We start from the raw sequence: 26,218 nt of genomic DNA on the forward strand, positions 1-26,218 counted from the left end.
AAAGTCAAACTCATTCCCTACTGCAGGAGAAAGAATTAGACTTCCCCATCCTGAAGCTTTTATATATGAATGTCAAAGGGTCATCTTAGAACCGCCACACGGGGAAGTTTCTTTTCCAAACACCACAGTTAGGCAGGCTGCTCCATACTAGTTGTATTTGAGGATGCAGGTTCTTCCCTGGCGCGAGCAGGATTAGCCAGAAGTGGACCCAACATCCAGGTGAGCAAAATCTTGGTTGCTTTAAGCCTGTTATCCTCTCACATCAAAGAAACTGTATTTACAAAGACCCATGTGCACCCATTTTGTACCAGCCATCTCTTCTGCCTAGACATAAAGTCTTCGATGACTTGCTTCAAAACTTGGGGTCACTTTGAACTTATTTTAAGGCCCAAATTTGGCCCTTATTTACCTTTTAACAGATGCTTCTTTGGTACTAAGATGATCGCTCGCTGCCACAAGTGAGTCAGGCCGTGTTCCCGGAGCGGCTGCAGCCCCTCGCAACGTCTCGTCCGCGGCAGCGGCGCCGCCAACGCGCCGGCCCGCTCAGCACCGGGCTGCGCTGCACCAGGGGACACAGGAGCCTTGGGCAGGGGATTCCCTGGCCCTCGCCCCCCAGGAGCCGAGGGACTGGTGCCAGCCCTCCTGTTTTCCTGACAAGAAGCCTGCTCCGAGGTCTCCTCTGTATTTTTAGCAGAGCATTCAGGTTATAAATAGCTGGGGCTGGGGGCTGGAGGAGGTGTGAGAGGATGGCAGCGCTTGCTACCTTCCTGCATCTGTACACGCCGTACCGGATGGCCAGCGCTCACTAAATTGGCCTCCACTACAAAGTCCAGATGTCAAGTCGGGTTCTCTGGCTTCCAGCTCTGCACCCTTCCCCCTCCTTCCTCTCGTGCAGCCAGGTGACTGCTGGAGAGGCCCCCGCGGTGCCTGCGGGCGTCCAGCTGGCAGGAGTGCAGTGCCGAGGTCACTTCAGCTAGGCAGGGGCACTTTGAAGTTTCTTTTTCAGGTTCTCCATTAGCAGCAAGTTCTGCAAGGCCAGCCCCCTGCAGTCCCCATCAGGGTCTTTCTCCACCACATCTGTAAGAGAGGAAGATGCTGTTATTTAGAAGATGGCAAAAACTGCTCTTGGTCCAACGCTTCTCTGCTCTCTCACTGGCTGTCACTAAACAGTACTAAAGGCAACAGCAAAAAGCCTCATGCTGTCCTTGCAGCAGCAGCAGCAGGTAACCCATGGGTGGCAACACTCACAGCAACTGCCTAACCTGGCACTCGACTGAGCAGCCACCCTGCCAGAGTTTGGGCTTCTGCACTCTGGAGGCTGTAACCTCCTTAGGGGACTCATCTGTGAGCACAGGTGCAGTTTGCAAGTGGAAACCCCCTCGCTCAGAAGCTCGTCTCCACTCTGCCCATTCCTGCAAAATAAGCAAGTGCTCGGTGGTCACAGCGCCCTTTAAGCAGAGGAAAGGAGAGGCAGCTGCTGCGTTTCAGCACATCATCAATCCTCGCAGACCTGCTCTTCTGATAAACTGCTAGTTCTGTCCCACTTCAGGCAGCATGGGAGCGAAGGCTTTTGCCTTGCACCAGGACATGAAGCTGCTCCAGCAGCTGTTATTTCAGGGGCCCTTAATGGGCCTGCAAAGTAAAAACCAGGATGCGCTCAGGATGTCGGAGCACGGGGAGCCTGGAAGAGCAGGGAGCCTGTGCGCGGATATCCTGTACGCACGAGCGTGTGCTCAGCGCCGCGCTGAGCCCAAACACATGACTCATGCAGATGCTGCAGGGCTATTTATAACTGCAGGAGAGCGGCCGGGTGCCTTTCCAGACCCCCTCTACAAGGGGAGGCTACAGGACAAGTTAGTTCCCAGCCCAAGATGGGCACCATTTCCAATTGCATCAGCAGGGACCTTGAATTGGCTCCACAGAGAGGGAGGCACACAGGGCACTACAAGTTCCTTCAGATCTTTATGGAAAACAAGCTTGCTTGGGACATAGCTCTGCAGTGTGGGCAAGGCCTGGGAAATTCCCTCCAAGGCAGCCGTGGAGCAATTGAAGGATTTTCTTCCTGTAAATGCTTGGCCTTCTCCCCTGCACACCCCCAAAAGAGCAAGCTACTGCGTGGCAGCTCCAGCCTAGTAGTAAGGGGCAGGAGAGACAAATAGGCAGATTTTAGCCTCCTCCTTGAGCAGGAGATGTGCCAAGTTCTCCCGTGCTACACCTGGGTGTTGGGGAGCCTGTTGTTTCTCCTAGCTGCAGCAGCAGGTCTGAGCCACGTCCCCTCGTCTGGCAGCGTTGAGGCAGCAGCCGCCCCGCGCTTGGAGCCGGGGGCCTGTCCCAAGGGCAGCTCCGAGTGCCTTCCCAGTGCGGGTGGAGCGGCCACAGGGCCAGCACCCCCAGGGAGAGCTGCTCCACCAAGGAGCCTGCAGCCACCAGCCCTGCAGAGCCCAGCGCGCGGCTCGAGGCCACGGTGCAGCTCTGAAAGCAGAGCCAAGTTTTACATCGCACTTAAGGGGTCTTTGATGAGAAGTGGAGCTGAATTGTATTCCCTAGGAGGTTCTGAATGGCTCCTACAACAGTTCCCCTGTCTGTGCTATACAGGGACAAGTGGGGTCTTATCCTGTTGCCATTCCCACCGGAATCAGAGGCACAATTTCCACACAACAGCGCTACGTGAAGTGGCTATTGCACTACCTACAGGCATAGAAGGATGCTACTACCTCAGCTGTCCTCCTGCCAAAAATAACTCATTAAAAACGGACTGCACGGACCTTCATGCTGAAAAGACATTGAAACATTCCTGGAAAGGCTCTACTTACTAACAGCAGAGAGAAGCAGATTCAGAGCACATCATGGCATGGGAAAAGCAAAGTTTTTGGCCCCAAAGGGCAGCTCCCTTCCTTTTAAAGTGCACAGAGCTCCAAAACCTGCAGGGATCAGAGGCCGGCTGTGTCAGTGTCACTTCCTGCCTGCTCCCTGTGGGAAGGCAACTCACCAAGAGCAAGGCTGGCAAAGGAAACCAGCCCTGGGAGCTCCCTCTGAACACAGGGGAGGCATGAGGCGCACGCCATGCCTTCCTCTTGTCCTCCCAGCACACTGTGATCCTCAGCCCCCCGACTTGCGGGCTCAGGTAGGGTGCCAGTGCCCAAAAACAACACAATGCAAAGCACGTGTCTTCCCCCAACACAAGCTAGGGCATCATCCACAGGCTGCCCTTCCAGCCACCGGGAAGGGAGGAAAAAGGGATATGTTTGTCTTCCTTCTCTTACTCGGCTCTCATGAAACACATCCTCAAAGCACAAAGAGCCCTACAAAACCCTGTGTATTACAGCCGGTCAAGCTCAAGGACGATGCTGCTCCCACCCCAGTCTTAGAAAGGATTCTGCATGCAAGCTGAAGCACTAAGCAGGGAACTGCTGGTGTGTGTCACCCCCTACCTGCCAGCCAGCACCGAGTCTCCACGAGCAGCTCTGCCACGTCTTCCAGCAGATGGGCAGCAGGGACGCTGAGCAGGATGGACGAGATGCAGGACAGCAGACCTTGGCGCACGTACCTGTTGGAGAAGGACTGAGTTCTAAATCCTGCAGCTTCTTGCTCTACTGTGATTTCCTTAATATGCCTCTTCCCAAAAGCCCTCCATGTCCCACTCTTCGTGATGTCAATCACTGTTGTCACCCTGCTGAGCTAGGGTTCAATCACACAACTAGCTGGCATAGTGCCCACATACACAGCCCCAGCCAAGCTGTGGTTTAGGGAATCTACCAGAATTCAGAGGCCTAAAGCAGCCTTGAGGTTGAACAGAAATTAGCTGTTTGCAGCGTTTTGGCTACATGCCTTGATTTCTTTCCAAGGCTAAATGTGGGAATTCAATCTATCAGGTTTTCTGAGGTCTATGAAATATAACCAGGACAGCTGATCAAGAAATTTCTCATGCTCTTTACAGGTAATGACTGTCCCTGCACAACAGAAGACACTAGCTAAATACTTTTATGTTGGTCTGGCAATGAAGTGACAACTTCATTGTAAATTCTTGCTCTTGACACACTCAATGTCATAAGAAGAGAAGGCAGGAGGACAGTAGTAAAAAAGAATTAACTGAGTCATGAACCCACCCAGGCCGGTGGGGCTCTGAGGCACAGATGGGCCGTGGCTGCACACCAGGCTCAAAGCTGCTCTCTAAAACTGCAACCAGACGCAACTTACGAGTCGGTGTGGAAGCGCAGAGCCCAGACAAACTCCAGCAGCGCCTTTCCCATGGTGGTGACTGCCTGTGAACGAGGGTTGAGAGAGAAACACTGAGCGCAGCCCCGCTGGCCTGCGCAACCGGCCCTTGGCAGACCCTGCTGTCAACAGCAGGGTTACGTTTAACACCACGTTACAGATGAGGAAAATAAGACAGTAAATTGAAACGATGTCTCAAATGTTCAGTAAGAGTTAACAGAAAAGCTATCCAAAAAAGCAGGAGTGCCCAGATCTCTTCTGACCATCTTTCCTCAGCGCTTTCTGCAGCTCCTGGGCCCCAGGGACTCCCCCCATCCGCGTGTCGCAAGCCCCGGGGCTCCCTGTGTCGGGGAGCAGCCGCCCGCTCCCCGCGTGCTCGCGGCGCCGCTTACCACAGCGTTGGCAGCCAGGTACATGAGCACGGCCAGGGTGTGCACCAATCTGCCGAGCACAAAATGATCTTCTCCCAGCAGATCAAACGTGGACAAGGGCCTGCAAGATACACGGTCCTGGGGCACGGGCACGGCTGCTCGGGGCGACAGCCAGGGTGGCTGTGACTGTCCCACACGAGCTGCCATTCCTAGAACAATCTAATAGAGTGATGCCCAGTTTGTTTAACAGGGGCCACAGTTGCTTTCTCCCATCTTTGCTGTAAATATCCTCTACTCTTAGAGCAGTTCTCACTTATTCTACCTACAAAAAGCTTTATTTACAGCGTAAAGAAATGAGTCTTATGGCCATACTAGAAACAAACCATTATGATTAGTATGATAAGAATCTTGGTCCTTACAGAATTAATTATTTTTGAGTCTTCCTTAGGTGAGAAAAGCCAAAATTGACTGTATCCTACAGGGGCAAAGATGTCTTCCTGCCTCACCCTGGTCACAAGGACTTACTTGGGTGACCTTAGGCCCAGGTTTCAGCCAGAGATAACCTCCGCTAAAGCCCAAAGCCCAGTGTTGTGGGTTAGTGTGAGCCTCCCACTGTGAGCGCTCAACCAAGACACCGTTGAGTACCCCAGTCATCTCCAGGGCATCTCCCTACAAGTTCTTCTTAGTAATGTGTATTTGCTTACTGCAAGGTCTTACCTATTCCGTACCCCCAACACTTCACAGGGTGCCTGAGAGACGCCCCCAAACCCTCCTCCCTCTGCCCGTGCCAGGCCTCTGCTCTGCGCCCTCGCGGGATCCGTCCCCATGGCCACTGTGCCATCCGCAGCACAGGGCGCTCACACTCACCTGTCGAAGTTCTGGATCAGGGGGAAGAAGAAGTGCCCAGCTACAGAATTGAACTTGTTTGGGCCAGAATCCGGTTCCACTTGAGACCGACCCTGTGTAGGAGAAAGCTGAAGTCTAGATACAGCACTGCACAGTTTTTCCAAAATATCTCAGTGCAATAGAGCTCAATTGTGCTGGGTGAGATACAAGAAACAAGAACATTGGGACAAGAACAAGGGGTAAAGCAGCTCTGAAAAGCAAGTCTTCCAAAATGAACCATAAGGGAGTTCTGGAGCCTAGGATATGGGCATCAATTTATCTTCATCTCTCAAAGAAGGAAGCTTGAGGCTACAGTCCAGTGCAGGGCAAGCGGGTCTGAAAGCAGCAGCTCTGAGGCCGGGAGGTGCAGCCACAGCTCCCTGCAGCGGCCGGACGCGCTCCGAGCAAGCACAGAACAGCAGGCACCGCCTGGCAGTGCGAGAGTTCAAGGCTTATTATCCTCTCCCTGCTGGGAGAGGACTATGGGAAATGATACTTACCACCGGAAAAGATTAAAGTGGAACTGGGGTTTTAAGTTATACAGTCAGAAAGGAAAAAAAAAAAAAAATCAAGGAGTGGCAAACACAGCCCCAGCCTGGGAACAGCCTTCCCATTCATGTGAGAAGCACCCCGTTTCAGGAAAAATCCTGCTTCCTCTTGACCCATCAACAAACCCGCTGGCTTGGGCCCAACTTCATGGCTAGTTTGCCCTTTTTGGCTAGAACTACAGCAGCTCCTAAAGTCACTTCAACTGTCTCTACTTTTGCAGGACTTTATATTGCTAGGTTTCTGTTCTGCTTTTACCTTAGCAAACCTTCGGGTCTTGCTTTTGATCCTCTCATCAACAATCTTTCTCCAGTCCTTGGAGCTGTCGCTTTCGGGAAGGAGCTGGATACAAGGTTTCTGAGCATTAGATTGCTTGTTCTTCCCATGGATTTTGGAAGAAGACATTTCCTGAGCTGCCAGAACCAATACCTAGAGGAAAAAGAGAGAGGTTTCATTAGAAAAGGATAATCCCTGTACTGGGGAACAGTAACAGAACTAACTATCCTCAAACTGATACCAAGGCAGAAAGGGTCAGTGGGGTAAGAAGCAAGAACAACAGGGCAGGTAACTGATCCCCAGACAAACACCTGGCTCTGAGGAATTGGGCCAAATGCTCGGGCACTTGGCCCTGGAACAGAGCAGGGGCTTCCTGTTTAGGCACAGCAAGTGAGAGGGTGTGGAAAGAGGCAGACTGCTGCCTTCCAGCAAGTGATGAGGTAACAGACTGGTGACGCTTCAGGAAAGAGTGGCTTCTTCTAGGAAATGTCCCCAGATGTGTGAAGGGAGAAGAGCGCTTACGTCGAGGATGTCCATGCGCTGTCGAAGGCTGTAGTTCAGGGAGTAGAACTGAGAGGTCAGGAACTGCGCGACCTGCACACGAGAAGAAAGAAGGGCAAGAAGCAATGAGCACAACCCCAGCCCGGGAACAGCCTTCCCGCTAATTCCCAAAGCAGCCTGTTCCAGGAGGAGTCCTGCTCCCTGGTAGCGAAGCAGAAGCATCCAAGAGGAGAGAGGAGCAGAGGTGTGTGAGCATGGGAAATTCAGAGGTTTCTACTTCTCAGTCCTCCCAAAGGATGTGAATGACAAACAGGACTGCTGCTCTTTGGCACCTCCTATGCAGAGGTATCCAAACAGCCCCCAGACCTTCTCTCAGAGACATCATGTGTGCCTCAGTTTCCCTGTACGCAAAACAACCTCCCTTCGGTGCAACAAGCTCGCCCAATCTGACCCCGTTTTCCCTTTCCCCTTGTCTCAGTCATCCTTGGGTACATGGCCCACTTGCATTAATGCAGTCAGACCCCAACGTCAATCCTAGCACAGGCCAGGAGGTGCCTCCACCCACCCAGCAGGAGCCTTCGCCAGCTCAAATCCCTGCCCTTGCCTCCCTTAGAAAAAGGAGGCACTAAGGGGACTCACAGGTATTGGATCAGTGGTTAAAACGGCTACTTGGGCTTTCTGTCGGAGCACTGCAAAGCCTTCAATGCAGCTCTTCTCTTCCACGTGCAGTAGGATTTTTGCCAGCTCCACACTAACCTGTTCAAAATATGAGCAGAGGAATCAAATCACTGCAGGTGTTTTCCTTCTCATTGGATTTACAGAGCAGCATCCACTGTCCATTCTTATTTTTTTTCAGGCAAAACAACAAGGGAATAGAATACAGGCAACAGCACATCTAGTCCTCAGGAGAGAGAGAAACCCCACGAAGCTGAAGGCCATCGACACCGATCTCTCACGGCACTGAGCAAAGCCCCAGATTGATTTCTCTGTTCAAAGCACTTTGCACTACGGCTCGGCTCTCGGGACTAATCTCAGTATCATGAGCGCAGGAGGACTCGTCCCCGCAGCTCCTGGGTGAGGTGGAACAGGGTCCCCAGGAGCCCGTCCAGCTCGGTGCAGCACCAGCACTGCTGGCCGTGCCGTAACCTCCCTCAGCGGCCAGAGGCTCCCAGCCTTGTCCAGGCGAACGGGGAAGCTCCACTGATTTTTCCTCCCTTTTGCTTGCTGTATTTGTGGGATTAGTGCCTGCTCTGTAGCTTGCATTTCTAATGTTTCTTCGGCCCAGCACAAAGGATGCAGCTTCCCACACCCTCCGCTGTCTCAAGCTGCTGGTAGGATCTCCTTGCACACACATTTCATCTGCAGTGCAAGAGCTGCCAAATGCTGTCCTGGCACCTTCCATACACGCTGGCATCTTTGGTCACCTTTGCCAGCTCCTTTGGTCCTCTGTGCTATGCGGCCTCATATCCAAAGAAGATATTCCCTTCTATTTCTCTTTCTAAATTGAAACCTTTAAATTCGCGTGCAGTTGAGCCTGGCCTGTTGCTGGCTAGTTTAGTTTCTTCAACAGGGAGAAGGAAAAACCCTCTTTTGCAGCCCCCCAGTAACTGTCAGCCCACACTGCTTCACCTCTCTTGTAGCTGCTGGATTCTTTCGAATCAAGCCCTCAAGAGCCTTGATTGTAGCATCCCATTTGTCCACATCATCAGACCCCGTTAGGACTAAAAGTAACCAAAAGACAAACAAAAGCTGTAACAGAATGGTCAGGCTCAGGTAAATAACACAGCCTGGCTGCTAACCCAGCACGTCACACATTAGGAACTAAGAAATAAAATCCGCCTACACAAACCCCTTTCACAAAAGCATTAGAAGAAACAGATGAAGACTCAACCCAAATTCTCATACCTTCAATACAGTCACGAATATACACAGGAGCCTTAGTGCTCTTTAATTCTTTATCCTCTGACATGTCGTAAGGGACGAGGTCATCATCACTGTTAAAGGAACAATGGATCAATGCATCCATATTTCCACTGCGTTCTATCAGGAAACTTGTAAATAAGTGACTCAAATGGAATAAATGGGATGGTTGTACATGATGATGGCTTCACCCTATCGACTGACACTCAGAGGCTGAACATCACTCATCTGAGCAAGGTCTGCTCCCTCGTTCCAGCCAGAAAGCACCAGATTTGCCAACATAAGCAGGTACCAAGAGCTTCCTTCTCTCCGAGGCCGCTCATCAGAACTTGCTGAATATTTTCCATTTCCTACCAGCTTCTTGCCCCGTGGCTTGTTCTAATACCTACCTGTCAAGCTCAGCATCCGAGTCTTCATCTGGCACCACCTGGGCTGCTGTCAGTGGCTTTTCAGCACCTTTCAATTCCCCTGGCGGTGCCGCATCTGCTCCTTCATTCCTGCTGTGAACAACAAGAAGTGTTACAAGCAATAAAGCAACAGGCCTTATTCACAGGACACCATCCTCACCAGACGACCTTGCTGCCTTTGACCCGCACGCGCAGAGGGAACGAGCTGAGTGGGGAAGAAAAGTGGAATCTCACAGGGAAAGAGCAAGGGGGGACAAAAATCAAGGCAGCTGATTTGCTGTGTTCTGCCTGCACTAACATGTATTACTGTATATGGAGAGAAAGGGCTGTCTGATTTCACTCAAGAGCATATATGACCCCTAAACACCACAGTATGGATTCAGTATACGCAGCTATCAAATGAGCAATTTTAATGCACGCTACCACTTGAATTATGAGTTTGCCATGATTACACTGCGTTCTAAGAATAAGGGCATTATTATGCTTTATAAGAATATATAAGATGCAAATATTATATAAGGGAATTATATAATATATAATTTATAATTCGAGGGAAGTGATCCTGCCCCTCTACTCAGCCCTGGTGAGGCCGCATCTGGAGTATTGTGTCCAGTTCTGGGCTCCACAGTACAAGAGGGATGTGGAGCTGCTGGAGAGAGTCCAGCGCAGGGCCACAAGGATGATCAGGGGCCTGGAACATCTGCCCTATGAGGAGAGGCTGAGGGAGCTGGGCCTGTTCAGCCTGGAGAAGAGAAGGCTGAGAGGGGATCTAATCAGTGTCTATAAGGACCTCCAGGGAGGGAGTGCAGAGGATGGTGCTGGTCTCTTTTCAGTGGTGGCCACTGATAGGACTAGAGGAAATGGCCGGAAACTGAAACATCAAAAATTCCATAGGAACTTAAGGAAAAATTTCTTAACAGTGAGGGTGACAGAGCACTGGAACAGGCTGCCCAGAGAGGTTGTGGAGTCTCCTTCTCTGGAGATCTTCCAAACCCGCTTGGACGCAGTCCTGTGCCATGTGCTCTAGGTGTCCCTGCGTGTACAGGGGGGTTGGACTAGATGATCTCTAGAGGTCCCTTCCAACCCTAAGCATTCTATGGTTCTATGATTCTATGATATAAATGATATATATTATATCATTATAGAAAAATATATAAGATGCAAATCTTTAATGCTATGTACAGTGCTGGTGTGTAACTGAAAAAATGGCATGGAGAAGGGAAAAAGAATGATCAAAGGTACAAAACAGTTTCCACACAAGGAACAACTAAATAGATGAGAATCTTGAGTCTGGAAGAGACAAGTGAGGGAAGATGTGATGGACATGAACAAAATAACAGGGAGTATGAAGATAAAAATGAAATGACATCTCTTGCAGATGGAAACCTACTGATAATCTAGAGAAACACAATCTGGAAGACAAAACTTGCCCACTTCTGCTCAATACATTTTTAAAACTTGCTACTGGAAAGGGCCTGGGAGGTGAGCAGCAGCCATGTCTTACTCGTGTGGAGGGCTGGGGACGGGGACGCCGCAGCCCGGAGCAGCCTGCACCAGGAGGGACTTCAGCTCTCGCGTCTCGTCGTCGTCTTCATACTAGACATTCAGAAGAATAGTTATTGCAAACATGCACAGCATTCCTCATCTCACCCTTCTGCTTAGCAGAAACGAAGGCTGAATTATGAGCAGCTGGACACCTAAAAATCCCATTTGTTTCAATCTTGAAGCTGCCAGAAGTTGGTGTTTATGCTGTACAGCAACCTGGGCCTCAGGTAACCTTTGTAGCAGATTTCAGTACTCAACAGTAGCACTGGTTCACACTCTTATCACTGGTCACAGGGTTATTTACAATCTTTAAAACATGTAATAGACTGCAGTACAACATGATGAAGGGTTTTAAGGAAAGAATGAGATTTATATCATATAATTCCTATAACCTCAACTTGAAATAGCACAACTAAAGTCTCCAAGTCAGCCTTGGAAATCTCAGCTCAGACAAGGGGGTTCCCACCATGTTAGGGACCAAAAATCCACTACTGATTTAGGTTGGAAGCTCCCTCTCAACTTCCATGGATCAGATTCCAATACTCTTGTGCAGTTCTTATTATTTTCTAGCAGTCCTTTTTTATCAACAGTTTATCCTAATATTTGTCACCAGAGTACACTCTAAGGTCATTCTTATGCACCCCTGTATTTTTAACACAATTCTGTTTTGTAAACAGCAGATTACGCCTCTTTTTGGAAGCGCTGTTGCCTCTCTCTGTAATAATAAGTATTACTCACTATAATGCCTGAAATCACCTGTTTTCAAGCTTGCATCTCCTCTTAAGCCTTGCACAGCAGGAATTTCATTGGCGCCTCACCTGAAACTTCAGGACGGGCCCGTCGGCATTCAGCTTCGCACTAAGGCTCTCGGCCACGATCATGCCCAGGCGCCGTATCTGCGGCAGGCTGCTGTCCAGGTGGCATTTTACACCCGCCATCATGTTTGTGAGGAGCTCTGGAAGGCAAAGAGGGCGTCAAGCAAGGAGAGGAGCACGGAGAGGTCTCCGTGGCAGCCCCCCAAGGGCGCTTCTTCAGCCATCCCCTGCTCAAAAACAGGGAGGGAGACAGGAAGGGCCTAAAAACACAACCATGCTCTGCTACTACAACTATGCTCCGCAAGAGTGGCACTTCCCCTCAACACCCATATAATAAAAAAAAGCTTACAAAGTCAACCAATGATTACAGAATATTACAAATATTCTAAATGTGGAATATTTCAGGTTTTCGCTGAAATATAAAACCAAAAAAGAGCAGCAAGTCAAATCAATATTTAATTCCCATGGAGTGTTTTCAAACCTCCGAAGTGACACATCATGTCACAAGGAAACTGCCAATTCTGACAACTGTCCAATAGTTGTGGAGGGGACGATTTCCCTCACCACCTAGACAGGTACAGACAGGTAGCCCACGCTGGCAATTCTCATTGCACAGGGAATGACAGTAGCTACATTTCCCAGAAAGAAGTCAAACAGCAGCAAATCTATCAGCTCATAAAAGCCTTTTATTTAATTTATTTATTTGTTATTACTTTTATGCCAAGTAAATAATAGGTTATTTGTTGTCCTAAAGAATTAATTCTGGAATGAAGCAGATTCATGCTCTTGTAAGGCAAACTTCCACAAACAAAAAGCTGTACAAAGAAGTAACAAACTACTCTGGAAATTAGATCATTTTATTTCAGTAAGAAACTGAAATAAACCAGACCAGGACCCCAAAATGCTCTGAGCTGAAAAGCACAGGACAAAAGTGGTCCTTGCCAATACAAGCTCACTGTCCTGGTGTGAGAGAGACGCATGGAAAGAGACTGACAAGCTCAGCACTCCCTGCAGTCAGTAGCAGGTCCTTCAGCTTTGCTGTACCAACCTTTGTCACCCGGTGAGTAGTCACACCTGGAGCCCCCGTTTGCCAAGTTACAACGTTACAACGATTTTGTTTACCTCTGCATCCATACATGATGTTTTTCCACCTGCATTTAGCCTCTTTTAAACACGTGTTGCCTGCGGCCCCTTTCCCCCCCTCACCTTGCCTGCAGCTCTCTATTTCGGGCTCCTTCAGGTGGGAGAGGCAGATGAGAACGGCCTTGCTGATGTACTGCTGCTGCTCCACCGGAGAGTGTCTCACGGCGCTGCTGCTGCCCCACGTCTCCAAGAGCTCCTGCAGCACCTAAGCCACAAAACCCGAGTTAGCTCCAAATTCCTCTTTGCCACACACAGGCAGTATCCTTCCCGAAGGAACACTCTCACTTCATCCACACAGCATCTATTCTGATGGTCCTTGGGTCTTCGGTCTCCTCGGTGGAATTACGTTCTCCCTTCAAACTGAGCTAACCAAGTACTGCACAAGCCCAAATGATGCCATGTTTGGTCAACGGAGAACCCCCCACCAACTTCCTCCAAGTTCAGGGTGTTTTTGAAGTCCACTCTTCAAAGTCTATAGAGCTGCCAGTACTCACAGATCATTTCTGAACCTGGAACCAACACCAAAAACACTGAAAGAAGGGTAGAGAGAGTTCCAGCAACAGGAAGTTCCTAGAAGGTCCACTACACCCCTGACCTGGAGAGGGAAAAGATCTGCATCCCTGTGGAGGAAAAGCTAGATAAAGAGATGTTCTGAAACATCAGAATCACTCAGCACACAGGGAGCTTGCAGCCAGTTTCATCACATGCTGCCACCCGTCCAGCCACGTAGATAGGGAAGGAGGGAGGAAGCTGACAGGGACCAGGACCACTGCATTAATCCAGGCTTCATGGGCTCTGCTGCTCAGAAGACAATTTGCCAACAAAACATGGAAAAAAAGACCACGGGCAGCACAGAGTCTTCACTTTGTACACCACAAACTGTGTCACCTTCTTCAGTGTGCTAAGGTTTTCCTCACTTTCCTGAACAGCAGCAGAGGTGAATTAGAGGAGACCAGATTTCTGGAACACACACACACACACACACTCTCACACGGTATTTTTTTTAATCCAGCAGATACCTGACCAAAAACATGCCTAAACCTTACTTTGATCAACAAGGCACGCCGCTGGTTGTCCAGGGACAGGTAGCCGAGGACGTTCTGTAGCACTGCAGTCTGCAAGGAGAACCACAGGTCTTGCTTTAACCAGGCAAAGTACAAGAAAAAACCAGGATGGGAATACAGTGCTTACACCTTTCAGACCAGACCAGAACAATTTCAGGTAAACACAGAGCACTCCAGACATAGAGAATATCCCTGCAGAGAATGGCCTTCACAGAGAATATCCTGTTTCCAGCTCTCAGTTCTCCCTTACACTATCAGGAAAGAGATTTTCACATCAAACTCTGGCCTTGTCTATTCATCTCTATTCCTATCCCCGAGGATAGGTCATAGTTTCCCGAGTCTCTTCTTTCAGATCCTAAATTAAGTAGACACCTCCAGCTAACCAGAATAACCATGATTATGTGCAAATACTCATTTGTTTCCAGAAAGAAAAGACAGCAGTTCTGCTAATCATATCAACCCCAGAGAGCACATGAACCCATGGTCTGAAAGGCACCATTTCCCCCTTCCCTTCTGCTCAGCTACGGGGATGCAAGTGAACAGAGCTCAGGTACCAGCAGAGTGATTGAGACGACATGGGAGGATTTTATAACTGAGTTAAATGTTGCTCACAGTTGGAGAACTCAGCTAAAAAATACATCAATATTTCGGGAAGGAGAGGTCTTCCCACCTCACCATTCCAGCCGAGTCCTCACCGTGTAGCCATACTGCAAGAGCAGCAGCTTCTGCGTCATCACGAATTGAGCTTTCTTGTTCTTCACCACCAAGTTCCCCAGCAATCGGGACAAGGCATCTGCCCTAGCAAGAGATGTCAAGGGCAAAACTTCAGGAGTCAGTGGCATGACTGTCATCCTGCCACCGATCGCAAGCAGGCCTGTGAGCAGGAATGAAGGCAAAACCTGAGGATTACTGAAACGGCTCTAGAAATTCTAAGTTGGTCAGTGATTATGAATAACACTTGTTTTTTTCACTGCAGAATCCAGATCTTCGAGGAATGGTGAAGGCTCTGCCTGAGAGGGCTATTTAACCCTAGCGCATCTCAGTGAACAGCACCACAAGAAACAGCCTACACAAACACACAGGCCTTGATGCCGAAAGCATTTGTGACACAATTCCAGCCTTTGCTCCGGATCGGAGGGCAGAGCAGAGTTCTTACCCTGACGCGCTCTGAACGAAGCCGAGGAGCACTGCTTCCATCCAGCGGTCAGGTACGCTTTCAACCAGTCGCCAGCAAATCCGCTGCCAGATGCAGTCTGACTGGGTGAGCTCTGTTAGCTGGGGCATCAAAACGCTCAGAATTTCCTCTGAAGTGGAAGAGAGGAGAGGTAAATACTCCAGCCGGATGGGGCTGGTACTCGCAAAACCTTTTCAGACAATGGGGGTAAGAAGCGTTAATACAGCCCAAATTGTTATAGTTAGTACAGCCCAAAACAGCAGGGCGGAGAGACGACTTAATGCTCTTCTCAGCTTTTGGAGAGGACATGAGCGGACACAAAAGCATGACATCCGCCAAGCACGTAGTTTTGAAGAGTCTCATAAAGAGCAGCCACAGGCTGATTCACAAGAAACTCAAAAGTATTACCTGACCTGATCACAAGAACCACAGAATGGTTGAGGTTGCAAGAGACCTCTGGAGATCATCCAGTCCAATCCCCTGCTCCAGCAGGGACACCCAGGCACATGGCACTGGGTGACAGCCAGGTGGGTTTGAAGATCTCCAGAGAGGAGACTCCACAACCTCTCTGGCCACTCTCTCCTTTCTTCTGTTGACAATTATCATGCTCATGTTTCCTCACTAACACTACAACAGATTTCCCCTCTCCCCCAAACAGTGTAGTAAAGTGCTCACTCTGTCTCCCGTGAACGCAAACCTTCCCCACGACGTGTGACACGAAAGAGACGGAGCAGTCCAGGCCACCTGGCGGAGAAGAGCCACCACATGAGGAAGCGGCAGCGCGGCACCGCGCGGAGGGGCTTGGTGGGGCGCGCTCACCTCGCAGCGAGTCCGCGACGCGCCGCAGCGCCTGCAGCACCGCGCTGCCCAGCAGCGGGAAGTAGCCGCGCGGCAGCAGCGCCTCGGGGGCCCGGCCCTGCAGCCGGTTGCCCACGCGGTCGGGCAGCCCCACAAGCAGCCCCAGCAGCCCGTCGGCGCGCGGGTCGGGTGCGTGCGGCTCGCACTGCTGCCACAGCAGCGCTGCCAGGCCGTCCCCGCATACCAGCTGCTCCAGCAGCGCCAGCACCGGCGCCACACTAGACTCGGGGCTGCAAGGAACAAGAAGGAGAGTTAGGGCTCCGTTTTGTACGGGATGAGACAACACAGGCTGTATCGCTAATGGATCTTGCTGCAGCACACGCAGCAATTAACAGTTCCCCTGCACAGGGACATCCCCGCCATGTGGGATACCGGGCACCAGGGAAGGCAGCGCCAGGCCGGGCCCGGGCCCCTCCCCGCCGCCCTCCCCGCGTCCCTGCGCACGGACCCGGGCTCCGCGAGCGCCTCGAGCAGCAGCGTGAGGCGCAGCGCGGCGGGCGCCTCGTCCCACAGCGCCCGCCATGCGGGCGGCGCCGGGGCGCGCAGGCAGCAGCGCAGGAGCGCGCCCAGCTGCGCCCGCTCGCGCGCCGCCAGCGCCGCCGCTCCGCCCGCCGCCGCCAGCGCGGCCCGCGCGGCCTCCAGCGCCGCCGCCGCCTCCTCCCCGCCGTCCCGCAGCGCCTCGACCGCCGCCCGCAGCGCCGCGGCCGCCGCCGCCATCTTGGGCGCCGCCGCCATCGCCGCCCCGCCTCCCGCCCGCCCCCAAGGAGGCCGCGCGGGACGAGGCTTCTCAACGCTACGTTTATTCAACGGACACAGCGGGTACAAAAAACATAAAGGAAAAAAGGCAAAAAAAAAAAAAAAAAAAAAAAAAAAAACCCGAACCAAGCGTATCGCGCTGTCTGTACAGGAGGCAGCGAGGGGGCCTGCAGCCACCCTCACGGCCCTTGTGGCTGCAGGGGAATGCGTGGAGCAGATGGGTAAAAGCAGAAGCACTTGCACCGATTCACAGGGTGGGCTGGAGGGGATGGAGGTTCTAATGCGAAAGCCTGCGGGAAAGGCAGTGGGAAGCAGCACTGGCGCTTCCCGCTTCCTTTCCAAGGCTGGCGGGCAGGAGCCTCTGCTCCTGCCGGCCGGTAGCTTTGAGGGTCCCTTGCGGGCCCTTGGCTGCAACACTAGGCAGCAACTAAGCTGATATGAACTGGAACTAAACAAGTCACTACTGTAGTCTAAAACAGGTTCTTCAATCCAGACTCCAGCTGTTCTCAAGACCCTGCACTGGCACCTAGACGCTGAGCTAACGCTTCCCTGCCCCCGCTGTGGGGATCTCCAACCGCTTCGACAGTCACACGTGCATCTACACAGCGCACCAAGCGTCTAGAAATCATCAAGGAGCAGCCTGCTGAACGAAGAACAATGGCAACTTTCCTTTCATTTAGCTGGAAGAGATGTTACATTTGCAGCCTTTAAATCGAAGCCATTTCTAAATAATTTCAATTAAATGCCAGGAAACTAGAAGCTCCACAGCAAAGGTTATCTATTTACTGACTAGGAACTGCGCTCTCTTCTCTTAGGTTGCCTTCACTGCCGGGAATCTACCTCTCACTCCTCCTCACCCAGACCCATTGTAAAAAAAGGTACAATATTTAGTTTTGTGGGACTTAAGTTAAAAAATAAAAAGCTGTCCAGTCTTTTTGCTTTATCGTGAAGAGTTTGAGCTGGAGCGGCTGCGGTGGCGCCTTCGCCCAGGAGATCTGGATCTCGAACGCCGGCGAACAGGGGATCTGCGCCGAGGAGACCGGGACCTGGTGGACAAGGAAGGAAAAAGATCCTGTTAGGAGATGAGAGCGACAGGTTCCAGAGGTCTGTCACCTCATGCATTATCTTTTTCGAAGAAAAGTACTGTAAATAAGTTTCACTGAAATATACGGAGGAGAAAAGGCAATCCAAACACTGACTACCTAGCAGGAATATTCTGGCAAGGCTCTCTACTCCTCAAGAAGTTGAAAGAATCTTGCAAGTCCAACGAATGCACGAGAATTTTGTCTTTTAGCTCAAGCAAAGGAATGATCTTAAGTTCACTCTGTCGGAGCAGGTCACCCTTGCACTAAGGAGCTAAGAAGCCCAATCCAGGTTCATCTGACACCTAAGAGACGTTACTGTTGTTTGGAAGGGAAAGGCAAGTCCAGCCAGGTGAAACGGTCCCCATGCTGAGTCTTCCATGGTGCCAGGTTGTTACACGAGAAGGAAACGCGGGTTGTCACAGGTCTCACCTTCTCCTCATGCGAGGGGGCGACCTACGCCACATGGGTGGCGGAGGCAGCATCCTCCTGGGTGGGCTAAAGCGCCTGGGAGGGGGTCTGGGCCGCGGTGCCAGAACAGCTGTGGCCGTGATCTCCTGACCATCGATCTGACCTGTGCAGAGAATCACAGATGCACAAAGAGATGACACTTTCCAGTACTAGCATCTTCACGCCCCATGTGCGACGCGATTCACTGCTTTGTCACAAGCAAGTGAACTATGAGTCAGCCTACAGTCCTGCTTCGGAAAACTTGGTTTTATTAGACCTCATTAAACGGATTTCAGCTACCGAAAATCTGCCCCGCCAACTCATTTTCAGATCAACCCCATGGGTTCCAAATACTTTTTTAAAGCCTCCAGCATCCTTGCAGCACCCGATACCTACCCCCGTCCATGTGTTTCAGGGCTTTCTCAGCATCATCGGGGTTCTCGAACTCCACATAGGCATAACCCTTGGAGAGATGCGGATTTAGCCTGTCGACTGGCATGTCAATCATTTTAATCTTTCCATACGTGGAAAAAATTTCCATGATGTGATCCTGCAGAAAAAAAAGCAAGTCTTAAGGACATACACTACACTAAATTAGCCTTAAATCAATGCCACCATCAGGGACAGATGCATTTTATTGGCTAGATGTGGACAAGAGGCCGGATTGCTGCTGCTTTCTCTACTGCTGCCTATTCTGCTCTGCCTCATGTAGCTTCAAACCTTAAGGTCTAACAGCATCACTGCCTGTGTGACAAATCCGGCCAAATCTTCCAGGCTACAGAAAATCTATCAAGTGTAAAAATCCAGAAAATCAACAACCTCTTGGGACTTCAAAAGACAACTTCCATCAAGTGCTCATTGCTAAAGCAGCATTTGCTTAATGCTATATAAAAATATTTACTTTTCAACATCCTAAACATTTTTTCTTCTGTGAAGACCTTCAAACTACATTCCAGGAAAGACAACTCAAATCAGCCCAGCTCTCTTCGGATCCATTAATCAAGACTTTCAGATATCTTTAACACCTCCAAGGTCGTATCACAGAAAAGCTGATGTTGGGAGGAACCCTTAAAGACCTCCTGGTCCAACCCCACTTGTCAAGCAAGGTCCTCTACAGCACATAATTCAAAAGCTGTCTGGGCAGGATTCTGGACATCTCCAGGGATGGCAGCTCCACTACACCTCTGGGCAACCTGCTCCAGTGCTCAGGAACCTTCACACTCAAGGCGTGTTCAGATGGAGCTCCCCGTGTTCCAGTTTATGCCTGTCTCTCACCCTGTCACTGGGCACCACTGAGAAGAATCTGATTCCACCTTCTTTATACCATCCCTTCAGATACTTAAGCACCCTGATAAGGTGGCCTAAGTCTGGGATACTGAGAAAGCAGATGGGCCATTTCGTACTGCACAGCCTTAAAACCTGCATTTTATCCAGCTCAGGGTAACCCTACAAAAGTTTCACTCACTCATCTAATTGGCCCCAAAGCAGCAATTTCCAACAGCAAAATGTTATCAACATTGCAGTAACAAAAAGGTTGGGGATATAAAAGGGAAAAACAACATCCATGCAAACAAAGAAAAACCCTCAGGTGGCACACGGGCACACTGAGGCTTCCTCCTCAGGCTGCGGCCAGCGACGCGGTGGCGCACGTGTCCCCACCTTGGTTACGTTCCTGGTGAGCCTTCCAACGTGCACCTTGGTCGGCCTGGGCGAGGGGCTCCGCCTCTTCCGCTCCTTCTCATCTCTCTTGGGTGCCTTAGATCTGATTTTGACAACACAAAATATTGTCTAGGAACACTCAATACAAAAACTACAAGTCAATCCCAACCACATAATAAAAAAGCAGCATTTCTTGGTTATGAGAGGGGGGCAGGGGCACCTTTTTTCTTTGAGATGACAAGTTACATGTTCCAAAGGTAACAGAGGGGCAGTTTCCACTTGGCAACATCTCAAGATTCAAATCTGTCTTTTCTGATTTTGCTCTAGAAACTCCTGGAATTTTAGATAATCTTGTTTTTTGTGAGTTCTTACCACAAATAGGGTAACAGATGTGGAAATTTGAAAGACATTTCTTCAAAGTTGCTGGCTACAGTCATAGAATTTTGTATTTATTAAAACAAGACTACTAGCATGCTTTGGATTTGCAATAACAAAATCTAAACACAGACAACAACACGAAATATACCCCAACCAGGAAGCTTATAGACCCAGTGATTTGTGTTCCTGCATTTTCTGTTCACTAGAAGGGGCTAAAAATGTCACATGCATGAAACAAATTATTTAAGTAGCTGTACATTGCAATTTCTTTGTAGTTTTAAAATTTATATTACAAAAGGATTTTTTAAAAAAAATTCACTATGTAGAAGATTTGTATTTATATTTCTTCCCAATTTTAGTGTCCATAGCCTCAGGGATACGCTCAAAACACAATAGATTCTAATGCTTTAGTAGATTTTATCACCCTTAAGCACCTTATTCACAGAATTACTCAAAGGAAAAAAAATGGGAATTAAATTTAATTTCTCCCCTTTCAAAATATGCTTCCTTAGGTTTCCTCCACACCATACATATATATAATACACACACTCATACACACACATCATTTTAGCCCTAATTCTTCTGTTGTTTTGGCTCTAAGTTACACAGTACATACAAAGTGTTTTACGCTCATCTAGCACCCATTTGCCTCCTTGGCGGTCAAACACTGTCCAAAGCTGTCCACACAAAACACACCAGGTAGCAACCATCCTTAAAAAACATCTTTGATCTCCCTTCCTTACAGGGCAGATGCTTCAGTTGTATTCGTAAGGGACACCACATTCTAACAAAATTCAGGTCTCTACATCACAGAGAAAGCAAAGTCTTCTAAAAGATTTCTGCTCTGATCTTGTGTTCTGCGTGGAAATTAACCTCCTATCTGGTGATCCTCAGAAGACAAATCAAACTCACTTGGAGCGGGAGCGTCTCCTGTTGTCATGTCTCCGTCGAGAGGGACTTGGGGATCCGGAGGAGCTGCTGGAGCTGGAACTGCGAGAGGTGCTAGAGCTCCCGGACCGGCTTGAAGCAGAGGAGGAACTAGAACCACTGCTAGAACCAGTGCTGGAACTGGACCCCGAACTGGAAGTCGAGCTGGAACGGGATCTGTAATGGGAAAAAGCCAGAGCGGACTACCATGAAAAATAGCCAAAAAAGCCTTCTGATAATTAGAGAAAGGAATTGTGACTGAAAACAGTGAAAACTAACCCTCATAGCTCACTAGCTCAGCTAAAGAACGTTCATACCTCACAAAAATAAACTCTCTTAAACTAGAAAACGTCACTGTAACTAACACAGTGCAGACTTTCAGCAAATCCATGACACTGGGAATACAGACCAGAAATCAGGATGGTAGCTTCTGCAAATACAGTGGTTTGCTACTGCCCACGAGATTGCTGAGAAACACCAAGGAAAAAGTGCTACCTGGTACTGCTGCTCCCACTGGAAGCGCTGCGCCGCTTGCGGGTCTTGTCCCGACCACGATCCTTCTCACTTGATTCCTTGGTGCCTGATTTATCTTTGGACCGGTCCTTGGATTTGTCTTCAGACCTATCCTTGCGCTTGGTGGGTGAGGGAGCCCTTTAGGAACAAAATACAGAAGATGTAATTGTAAGAAAAAAATAAACCCTTCCAACAAAACAACAGCAAAAAGCAGCACAGCTCCTTGAACGTCAAGTGTCACTCAACACCACCATAAACAAAGGGTTAAGGCTTAAGCAGCATAAGGCCAGTTTGGGCTTTTTTTAAAAAAACAACAACAACAACAACAAAACAAAAAAAACCCAAAAAACAAAAACATTTTACATTACAGAGCAGCTCTCAGAACGGTTGTAGCCAACATAAATTCTCACGCATGGAAAATTGCATTTCCAAGTCCTCACCTTCACTGGGTCATTTCAAGCTATCATTTGACATCCACAGAAGTACAAAGAATCCTCATTTTCCAGCCAAAATTAATGGCAAGGAGAGAGGAAACATTTTATCTGAGAGATTTTTCTCTCGCCAGCTGCCTTGTTTTCAGAGGGGTTTTCAGAGCACTGCTTACCCCCCTGGGCAGCTGGTGCTGCACAGACGGGGTTGCCCAAACCAGAAACTCTGCTCATTTCTAGGGCTCCCTTCAGAGTCAGTTTACTGCAAAGCTGCTGCCCCGCTGCAAGTGCAGAGCCTGCTCTAGCTGCAAGGCGGAAAACCCAAGGTGCTTCTGACCCCGGGAAGCTCCTCGCTGATTCTAGGTGCAAAAGGAGGCAACGGAGCAGCAACTGGGATGAAAATACCAGCCGCTAACCCAGTGGCAGGTATTTTCCATGAGAAGGCTGGATCTCTCACATATAATATGATCCCCAGAAACTTTTTTGCATCTTGACTGTTCCACCTGCCCTGCTTGACATCTGAATTACAATGATGCCTCCAACACACGGCCAAGTACTCACTGAAGCAGTGCGGGGGGGTTGATTTGGTGCAAGACCTGCCTTTCCCAGGAGAAGGGGAGAGGGGCAGCATTCCTGCAGCTCCAGCAGCATGGATAGCCCCAACACGCCGGGGCCGGGATCACCTCCCCAGACCGATAAACACCGGGAGCAAAGGGCACTAGGATGAGAAAACCTCCCTGGTTTGCAGGGCACGGCAGCGTTGTTCCCTGCTCCTCTGCTAATCGCTGCCACACTCCTAATTAAACTTGTTTGGGGAAAAGACCTCACTGGACGTCGCTTCCCTGGCGTCAGCTTCGCAGTTCCCCTTCACACCACACCAGCTTCCCCAGGAATTCCCAAACAGCACAAATCAACGGCCCCAAGTCCACCCCAGGCAGCCCCCGTCTCGTCACAGGAACAACAGACAACGCAAAGGGCGCCAGCCCGGAACCGAAACCCGGGCGAGGAGAGCGCTTCCCGCCGCGGGCCCCGCGCTGGGCGCCCGCGGCTCCCGGAGGCGCCTCCGGCGGGGAGGCCCCGCGCTGCCCCCCGGGACCCCTAATGGCGGCCGGCTCCCCGTTCACAAAATGGGGGGCGCTGCCCCCCGCCGCAGGCCGCGCCGCCGCCAGAAGGCGCCAGAAGGCGCCCCGGGGAGGCGGGCGGCTCTCGCGCGGCCGCGGAGGGCGGCGGGCGGCGCGGGCGGGCCGGATGGCGGCGGATCCGCCGCGCCCCCCCCGCCCCAGCCCCGCTCCGACCCGGCCGCCACTCACATCCTCGGCGCCCGCCTCGGCCGCCGCCACCGTCGCGCGCGATACACGCAGCGCGGGCGGGAAGGCGCCGCGCGGCGCGCGCTGATGGCGTCACGGGCGGGGCGGTGGCGGGAGCCTGAGGGGCGGGGGGACGCGGCGGCCGCAGCGGAGCGGAGGGGCCGGGCCGGGCCACAGCGGAGCTCCCCGCGCCCCAGGGCGATTTACGCGTGTGTTTTGGTGGCGAGTCCCCATCCTGGGCGCGGAAATAGCGGCCAAGGAGACTAGGTGGCCTTGAAGACTCTGGGCACCCCGGTTGTGTCCCCTGCAAGTCCCCGGGGCCCCGGCGGGTTATCCCGCGGAAGGGCGGCCCCTCAGTGCGGGCATCCAGCCTTGCTGCTCGGCGCAGAGCTGCTGCGGCCGCGAGCAGCGAGGAGGAGCTGGGCCCGGGCCGTGTCCGCGTCCCGGAGCGGCCCCGTCCCTCCTGGGCAGGGCCGCAGCCTCGTCCCGCCGCGCTCAGCGGGGAGCCGCCGTGCCCGGAGCTGCTGCCCGCCCCGTCGCAGCCGCGGTGGGAACAACGGGGCCGTTCTCGGGCCCACCAGCTCCCGCCGCAGGAGCGGGGGGTCGGGATGGCGCCGCCGGCGCGGGCTCCCCCTCCGCGTCGCCCACGCTCCTGCCGCGGGGACGGGCGGCGCAGCCCCGGCAGCAGGGCCGCCCCGAAGGGGTTAAGCGCGGGAGGGCTCCTCCCTCGGAGCACCCGCCTCTGCGCCCGGGGGCCCTTCCCGGCAGCCCCGGCTGGCTCTGCCCCGCGCCAACAAAGAGGGCAGGCGCTTTTCAAACAGCAGCGTCCCGAGAAGTCGGGTGCGCTGGCGCCTTGGCTAAGCCGGGCCCCCGCCGCCCTGCCGGGACCGCGGCGCTCGCGGTCAGCCCGGACGCGGCGGCGCGGCCCGCTGGGGGCTGCGCGGGCGCCCGCTCCGCCGTGCCGCTTCCCGGCTGCTCTCCAGGCGCCGCCGCCTGCCCAGCCGCTTCCCGGCAGAGGTGCAGCCGCCTCCGTAGGAACCGCACGCGTGTGCCCGGGAGGGTGAGTCTGAGCCGGCTGGCAGCCACGAAACCGCTCCAGCCGAGAGCCACCAGGCACCGGAGCAGGAGAGGAAAGGGGCAGCTGGGCGAGGGCTGCTCTCGGGTTTCGCCCCGAAATCCTCCCCGCACCTCCGCTCTGCTCGCGTGGGCGCCGCTGGCCCTGCCATCCCCGATGCGCCGAGGAGGAGCGCGAGCAGGCCCGGGTACTCAGCGTCCCTGCGCGCCGGGCTGGAAGCAGCTGCTCCTCTGCGCTGTGCTGCTCCCTCGTCATTAGCCCTGGGGTCCACCTCTGTCCGCAGCTCTCTCTAAGCCCTGGGGGATGCAGGAGACCCTGGACTGCGCTGCGGACTGCAGCGCTGAGTGTTCACGGCTTGTGCAGAAGGCACGGGGCGTTGTGGAGATGCCACCCAAGCTCGTTGTGGGCTTGGTGAGATCTTCAATGCCCTAATGCTCATGTTTTTCCCCCACCACAGACACATCTTTGGTCTCTGTCTGCAGTCTGTCCTTCCTTCTACACCTGTATGAAAAAGGGGCTGGAAGTGTCTGGCTTTGCCGAGTACAGTTTGTGTTACTTTGCTGGAGGAATTGCAGCATGGGGGATTTTTCATCTAATGCCTTTGGAAACTTTCCATCTCAATGTGTAAAAACAGCTTCAATTGGCCCTGCAGAGGGTTGAGTTTAGCCTGAGTTGCCTATGGTCGCGTGGCCAAGTAGTTACCTAGATTAGGAATGTCAGGAAAAGAAGATTTTGGCAGGTTCCTCTCGGCTCTGTAGAGCGATGTGAACTTTACCAGGCTAGCTCAACCCGAGCTTCTCAGGGGCTTCAGTTCTGAGCAGCAGCCTCTGAACCTCTGGCCTGCCCTCTGGAGACGCGAAGCGCTCCGGCAGCTGCGTCACACACTGAAGACTCCAAGGCTGTTCGTAGCGGAGGGGGAGTCTGTGCAAGCTTGTGTGTGTAGGACCTTGGCCTAAACATTCGCCACGATGCCTGTTTTCCCTCTTTTCCTGCGATGCTTCCAAAGCCGAGACTCCTAATGCTGGAGGAACATGCCTGCTGAATAGCCAACTTCCTCAAAAATCCCCATTTTACCACAAGGAACAGAGAATATTACTTTCATTACTTTTTTTTTCCAGTGATTTCCTTGTCTCGTATTCAGAGATGTCTCTTCAGGCATATGAAAGCCAAGGTAAATAGCTACTTTTTGCAGTGATTTCCTTGTCACTTATTCAGAAAATAGAAGTCCAAAGGATGACCCCGGTTTAGTTTTTATGATTCCCCCCACTGGAAGCAGAGATGCCAAACACATTAAAGAGAAGGTTTCTCGCACATTAAGGTACAAATACTTAAGCTCAGCTCGATCAGCCTTTGTGCAGCCTCAGGACAGAGCTGATTCTGATTTTGGATAGGAGGCGAAGCTGTGCCTCTCACCCAGCTCCTTTGGGTGGCCCGTGAAAACCTCTGGTTCCTCCTGGCTGTGGTTCACTAGCAGTTTTGTGTCTTCTGCTTGAGGATCTGATCTTTTTTCGGTGCTTTTTCAGGAAGCTCCAGCTGAACTTAAGGACAAGCTTCTTTACTGTGAGGCTGAGGGAGTCTCCGTCCCTGGAGACCAAGTTCAAAAGCTGCTGGGCAACCTGCCCTAGGTGACCTCGCTTGGGTTAGATAACGTCCAAAGGTCCTTTCCAACCTCAAGCATGCAGTGAACCTGCAGAAAGCTGCTTAGGAGTTTATCCCTCCAGGCTGCGAGTCAGCGTGGCTCAGGTGATGGCACCGTCTGAATCAACAGCTCCTTTGCATCCACTTCTCTAATTCTGCAAAGAAAATCAGGGCTCTGTAACAGGGTCTGCCTAAATTTTTGCACCTGTCTGTGTCAAGCCCATGGCCATGAAGCTCCGCTTGAAACAGCTCTTGCTCTCCAGAAATGCTTTTCCATGTCCGAAT

The 26,218-nt window shown here is 51.7% G+C and overlaps 2 protein-coding genes across 2 annotated transcripts; both read right to left on the minus strand.

The window, feature by feature from the left end:
• Nucleotides 1-666: 666 nt before the first annotated feature.
• On the minus strand, nt 667-16,455 carry TELO2 (telomere maintenance 2). Its single transcript, XM_088523225.1, has 20 exons — nt 16,169-16,455; nt 15,682-15,950; nt 15,538-15,606; nt 14,845-14,992; nt 14,384-14,486; nt 13,671-13,739; nt 12,688-12,829; nt 11,485-11,621; nt 10,626-10,717; nt 9,104-9,214; nt 8,700-8,788; nt 8,424-8,515; nt 7,434-7,550; nt 6,816-6,887; nt 6,276-6,446; nt 5,454-5,545; nt 4,608-4,707; nt 4,198-4,262; nt 3,432-3,547; nt 667-1,077 (listed from the first exon to the last, which is right to left on the minus strand). Exons 1-20 carry the CDS (start codon nt 16,453-16,455, stop codon nt 974-976), a joined length of 2,445 nt encoding a protein of 814 aa, XP_088379351.1. The 3' UTR covers nt 667-973.
• Nucleotides 16,456-17,362: 907 nt separating this feature from the next.
• Nucleotides 17,363-23,281, minus strand: RNPS1 (RNA binding protein with serine rich domain 1). Its single transcript, XM_088523064.1, has 7 exons — nt 23,224-23,281; nt 21,468-21,623; nt 20,958-21,149; nt 19,668-19,770; nt 18,405-18,558; nt 17,991-18,132; nt 17,363-17,522 (listed from the first exon to the last, which is right to left on the minus strand). Coding segments are annotated over exons 1-7 (855 nt in total). The 5' UTR covers nt 23,226-23,281; the 3' UTR covers nt 17,363-17,416.
• Nucleotides 23,282-26,218: the final 2,937 nt, after the last annotated feature.

The sequence above is a fragment of the Tinamus guttatus genome, unplaced genomic scaffold, assembly GCF_059628265.1.
Source record: "Tinamus guttatus ecotype Peru unplaced genomic scaffold, ASM5962826v1 Tinamus_guttatus_pri_ptg000172l, whole genome shotgun sequence".
Lineage (NCBI taxonomy): Eukaryota > Metazoa > Chordata > Aves > Tinamiformes > Tinamidae > Tinamus > Tinamus guttatus.

Coding starts and splice junctions, on each gene's coding strand:
- TELO2 (XM_088523225.1), bottom strand. CDS start 16,455: ATGGCGGCGGCGCCCAAGATGGCGGCGGCGGCCGCGGCGCTGCGGGCG. Junction 12,830..13,670: donor GGCGTGCCTTGTTGATCAAA/GTAAGGTTTAGG, acceptor TTTGTGGCTTAG/GTGCTGCAGGAGCTCTTGGA. Junction 10,718..11,484: donor GGCCCGTCCTGAAGTTTCAG/GTGAGGCGCCAA, acceptor CTGAATGTCTAG/TATGAAGACGACGACGAGAC.
- RNPS1 (XM_088523064.1), bottom strand. Junction 19,771..20,957: donor AGGAGACGCTCCCGCTCCAA/GTGAGTTTGATT, acceptor TGTCAAAATCAG/ATCTAAGGCACCCAAGAGAG. Junction 18,559..19,667: donor TCACCAGGAACGTAACCAAG/GTGGGGACACGT, acceptor TTTTTTCTGCAG/GATCACATCATGGAAATTTT.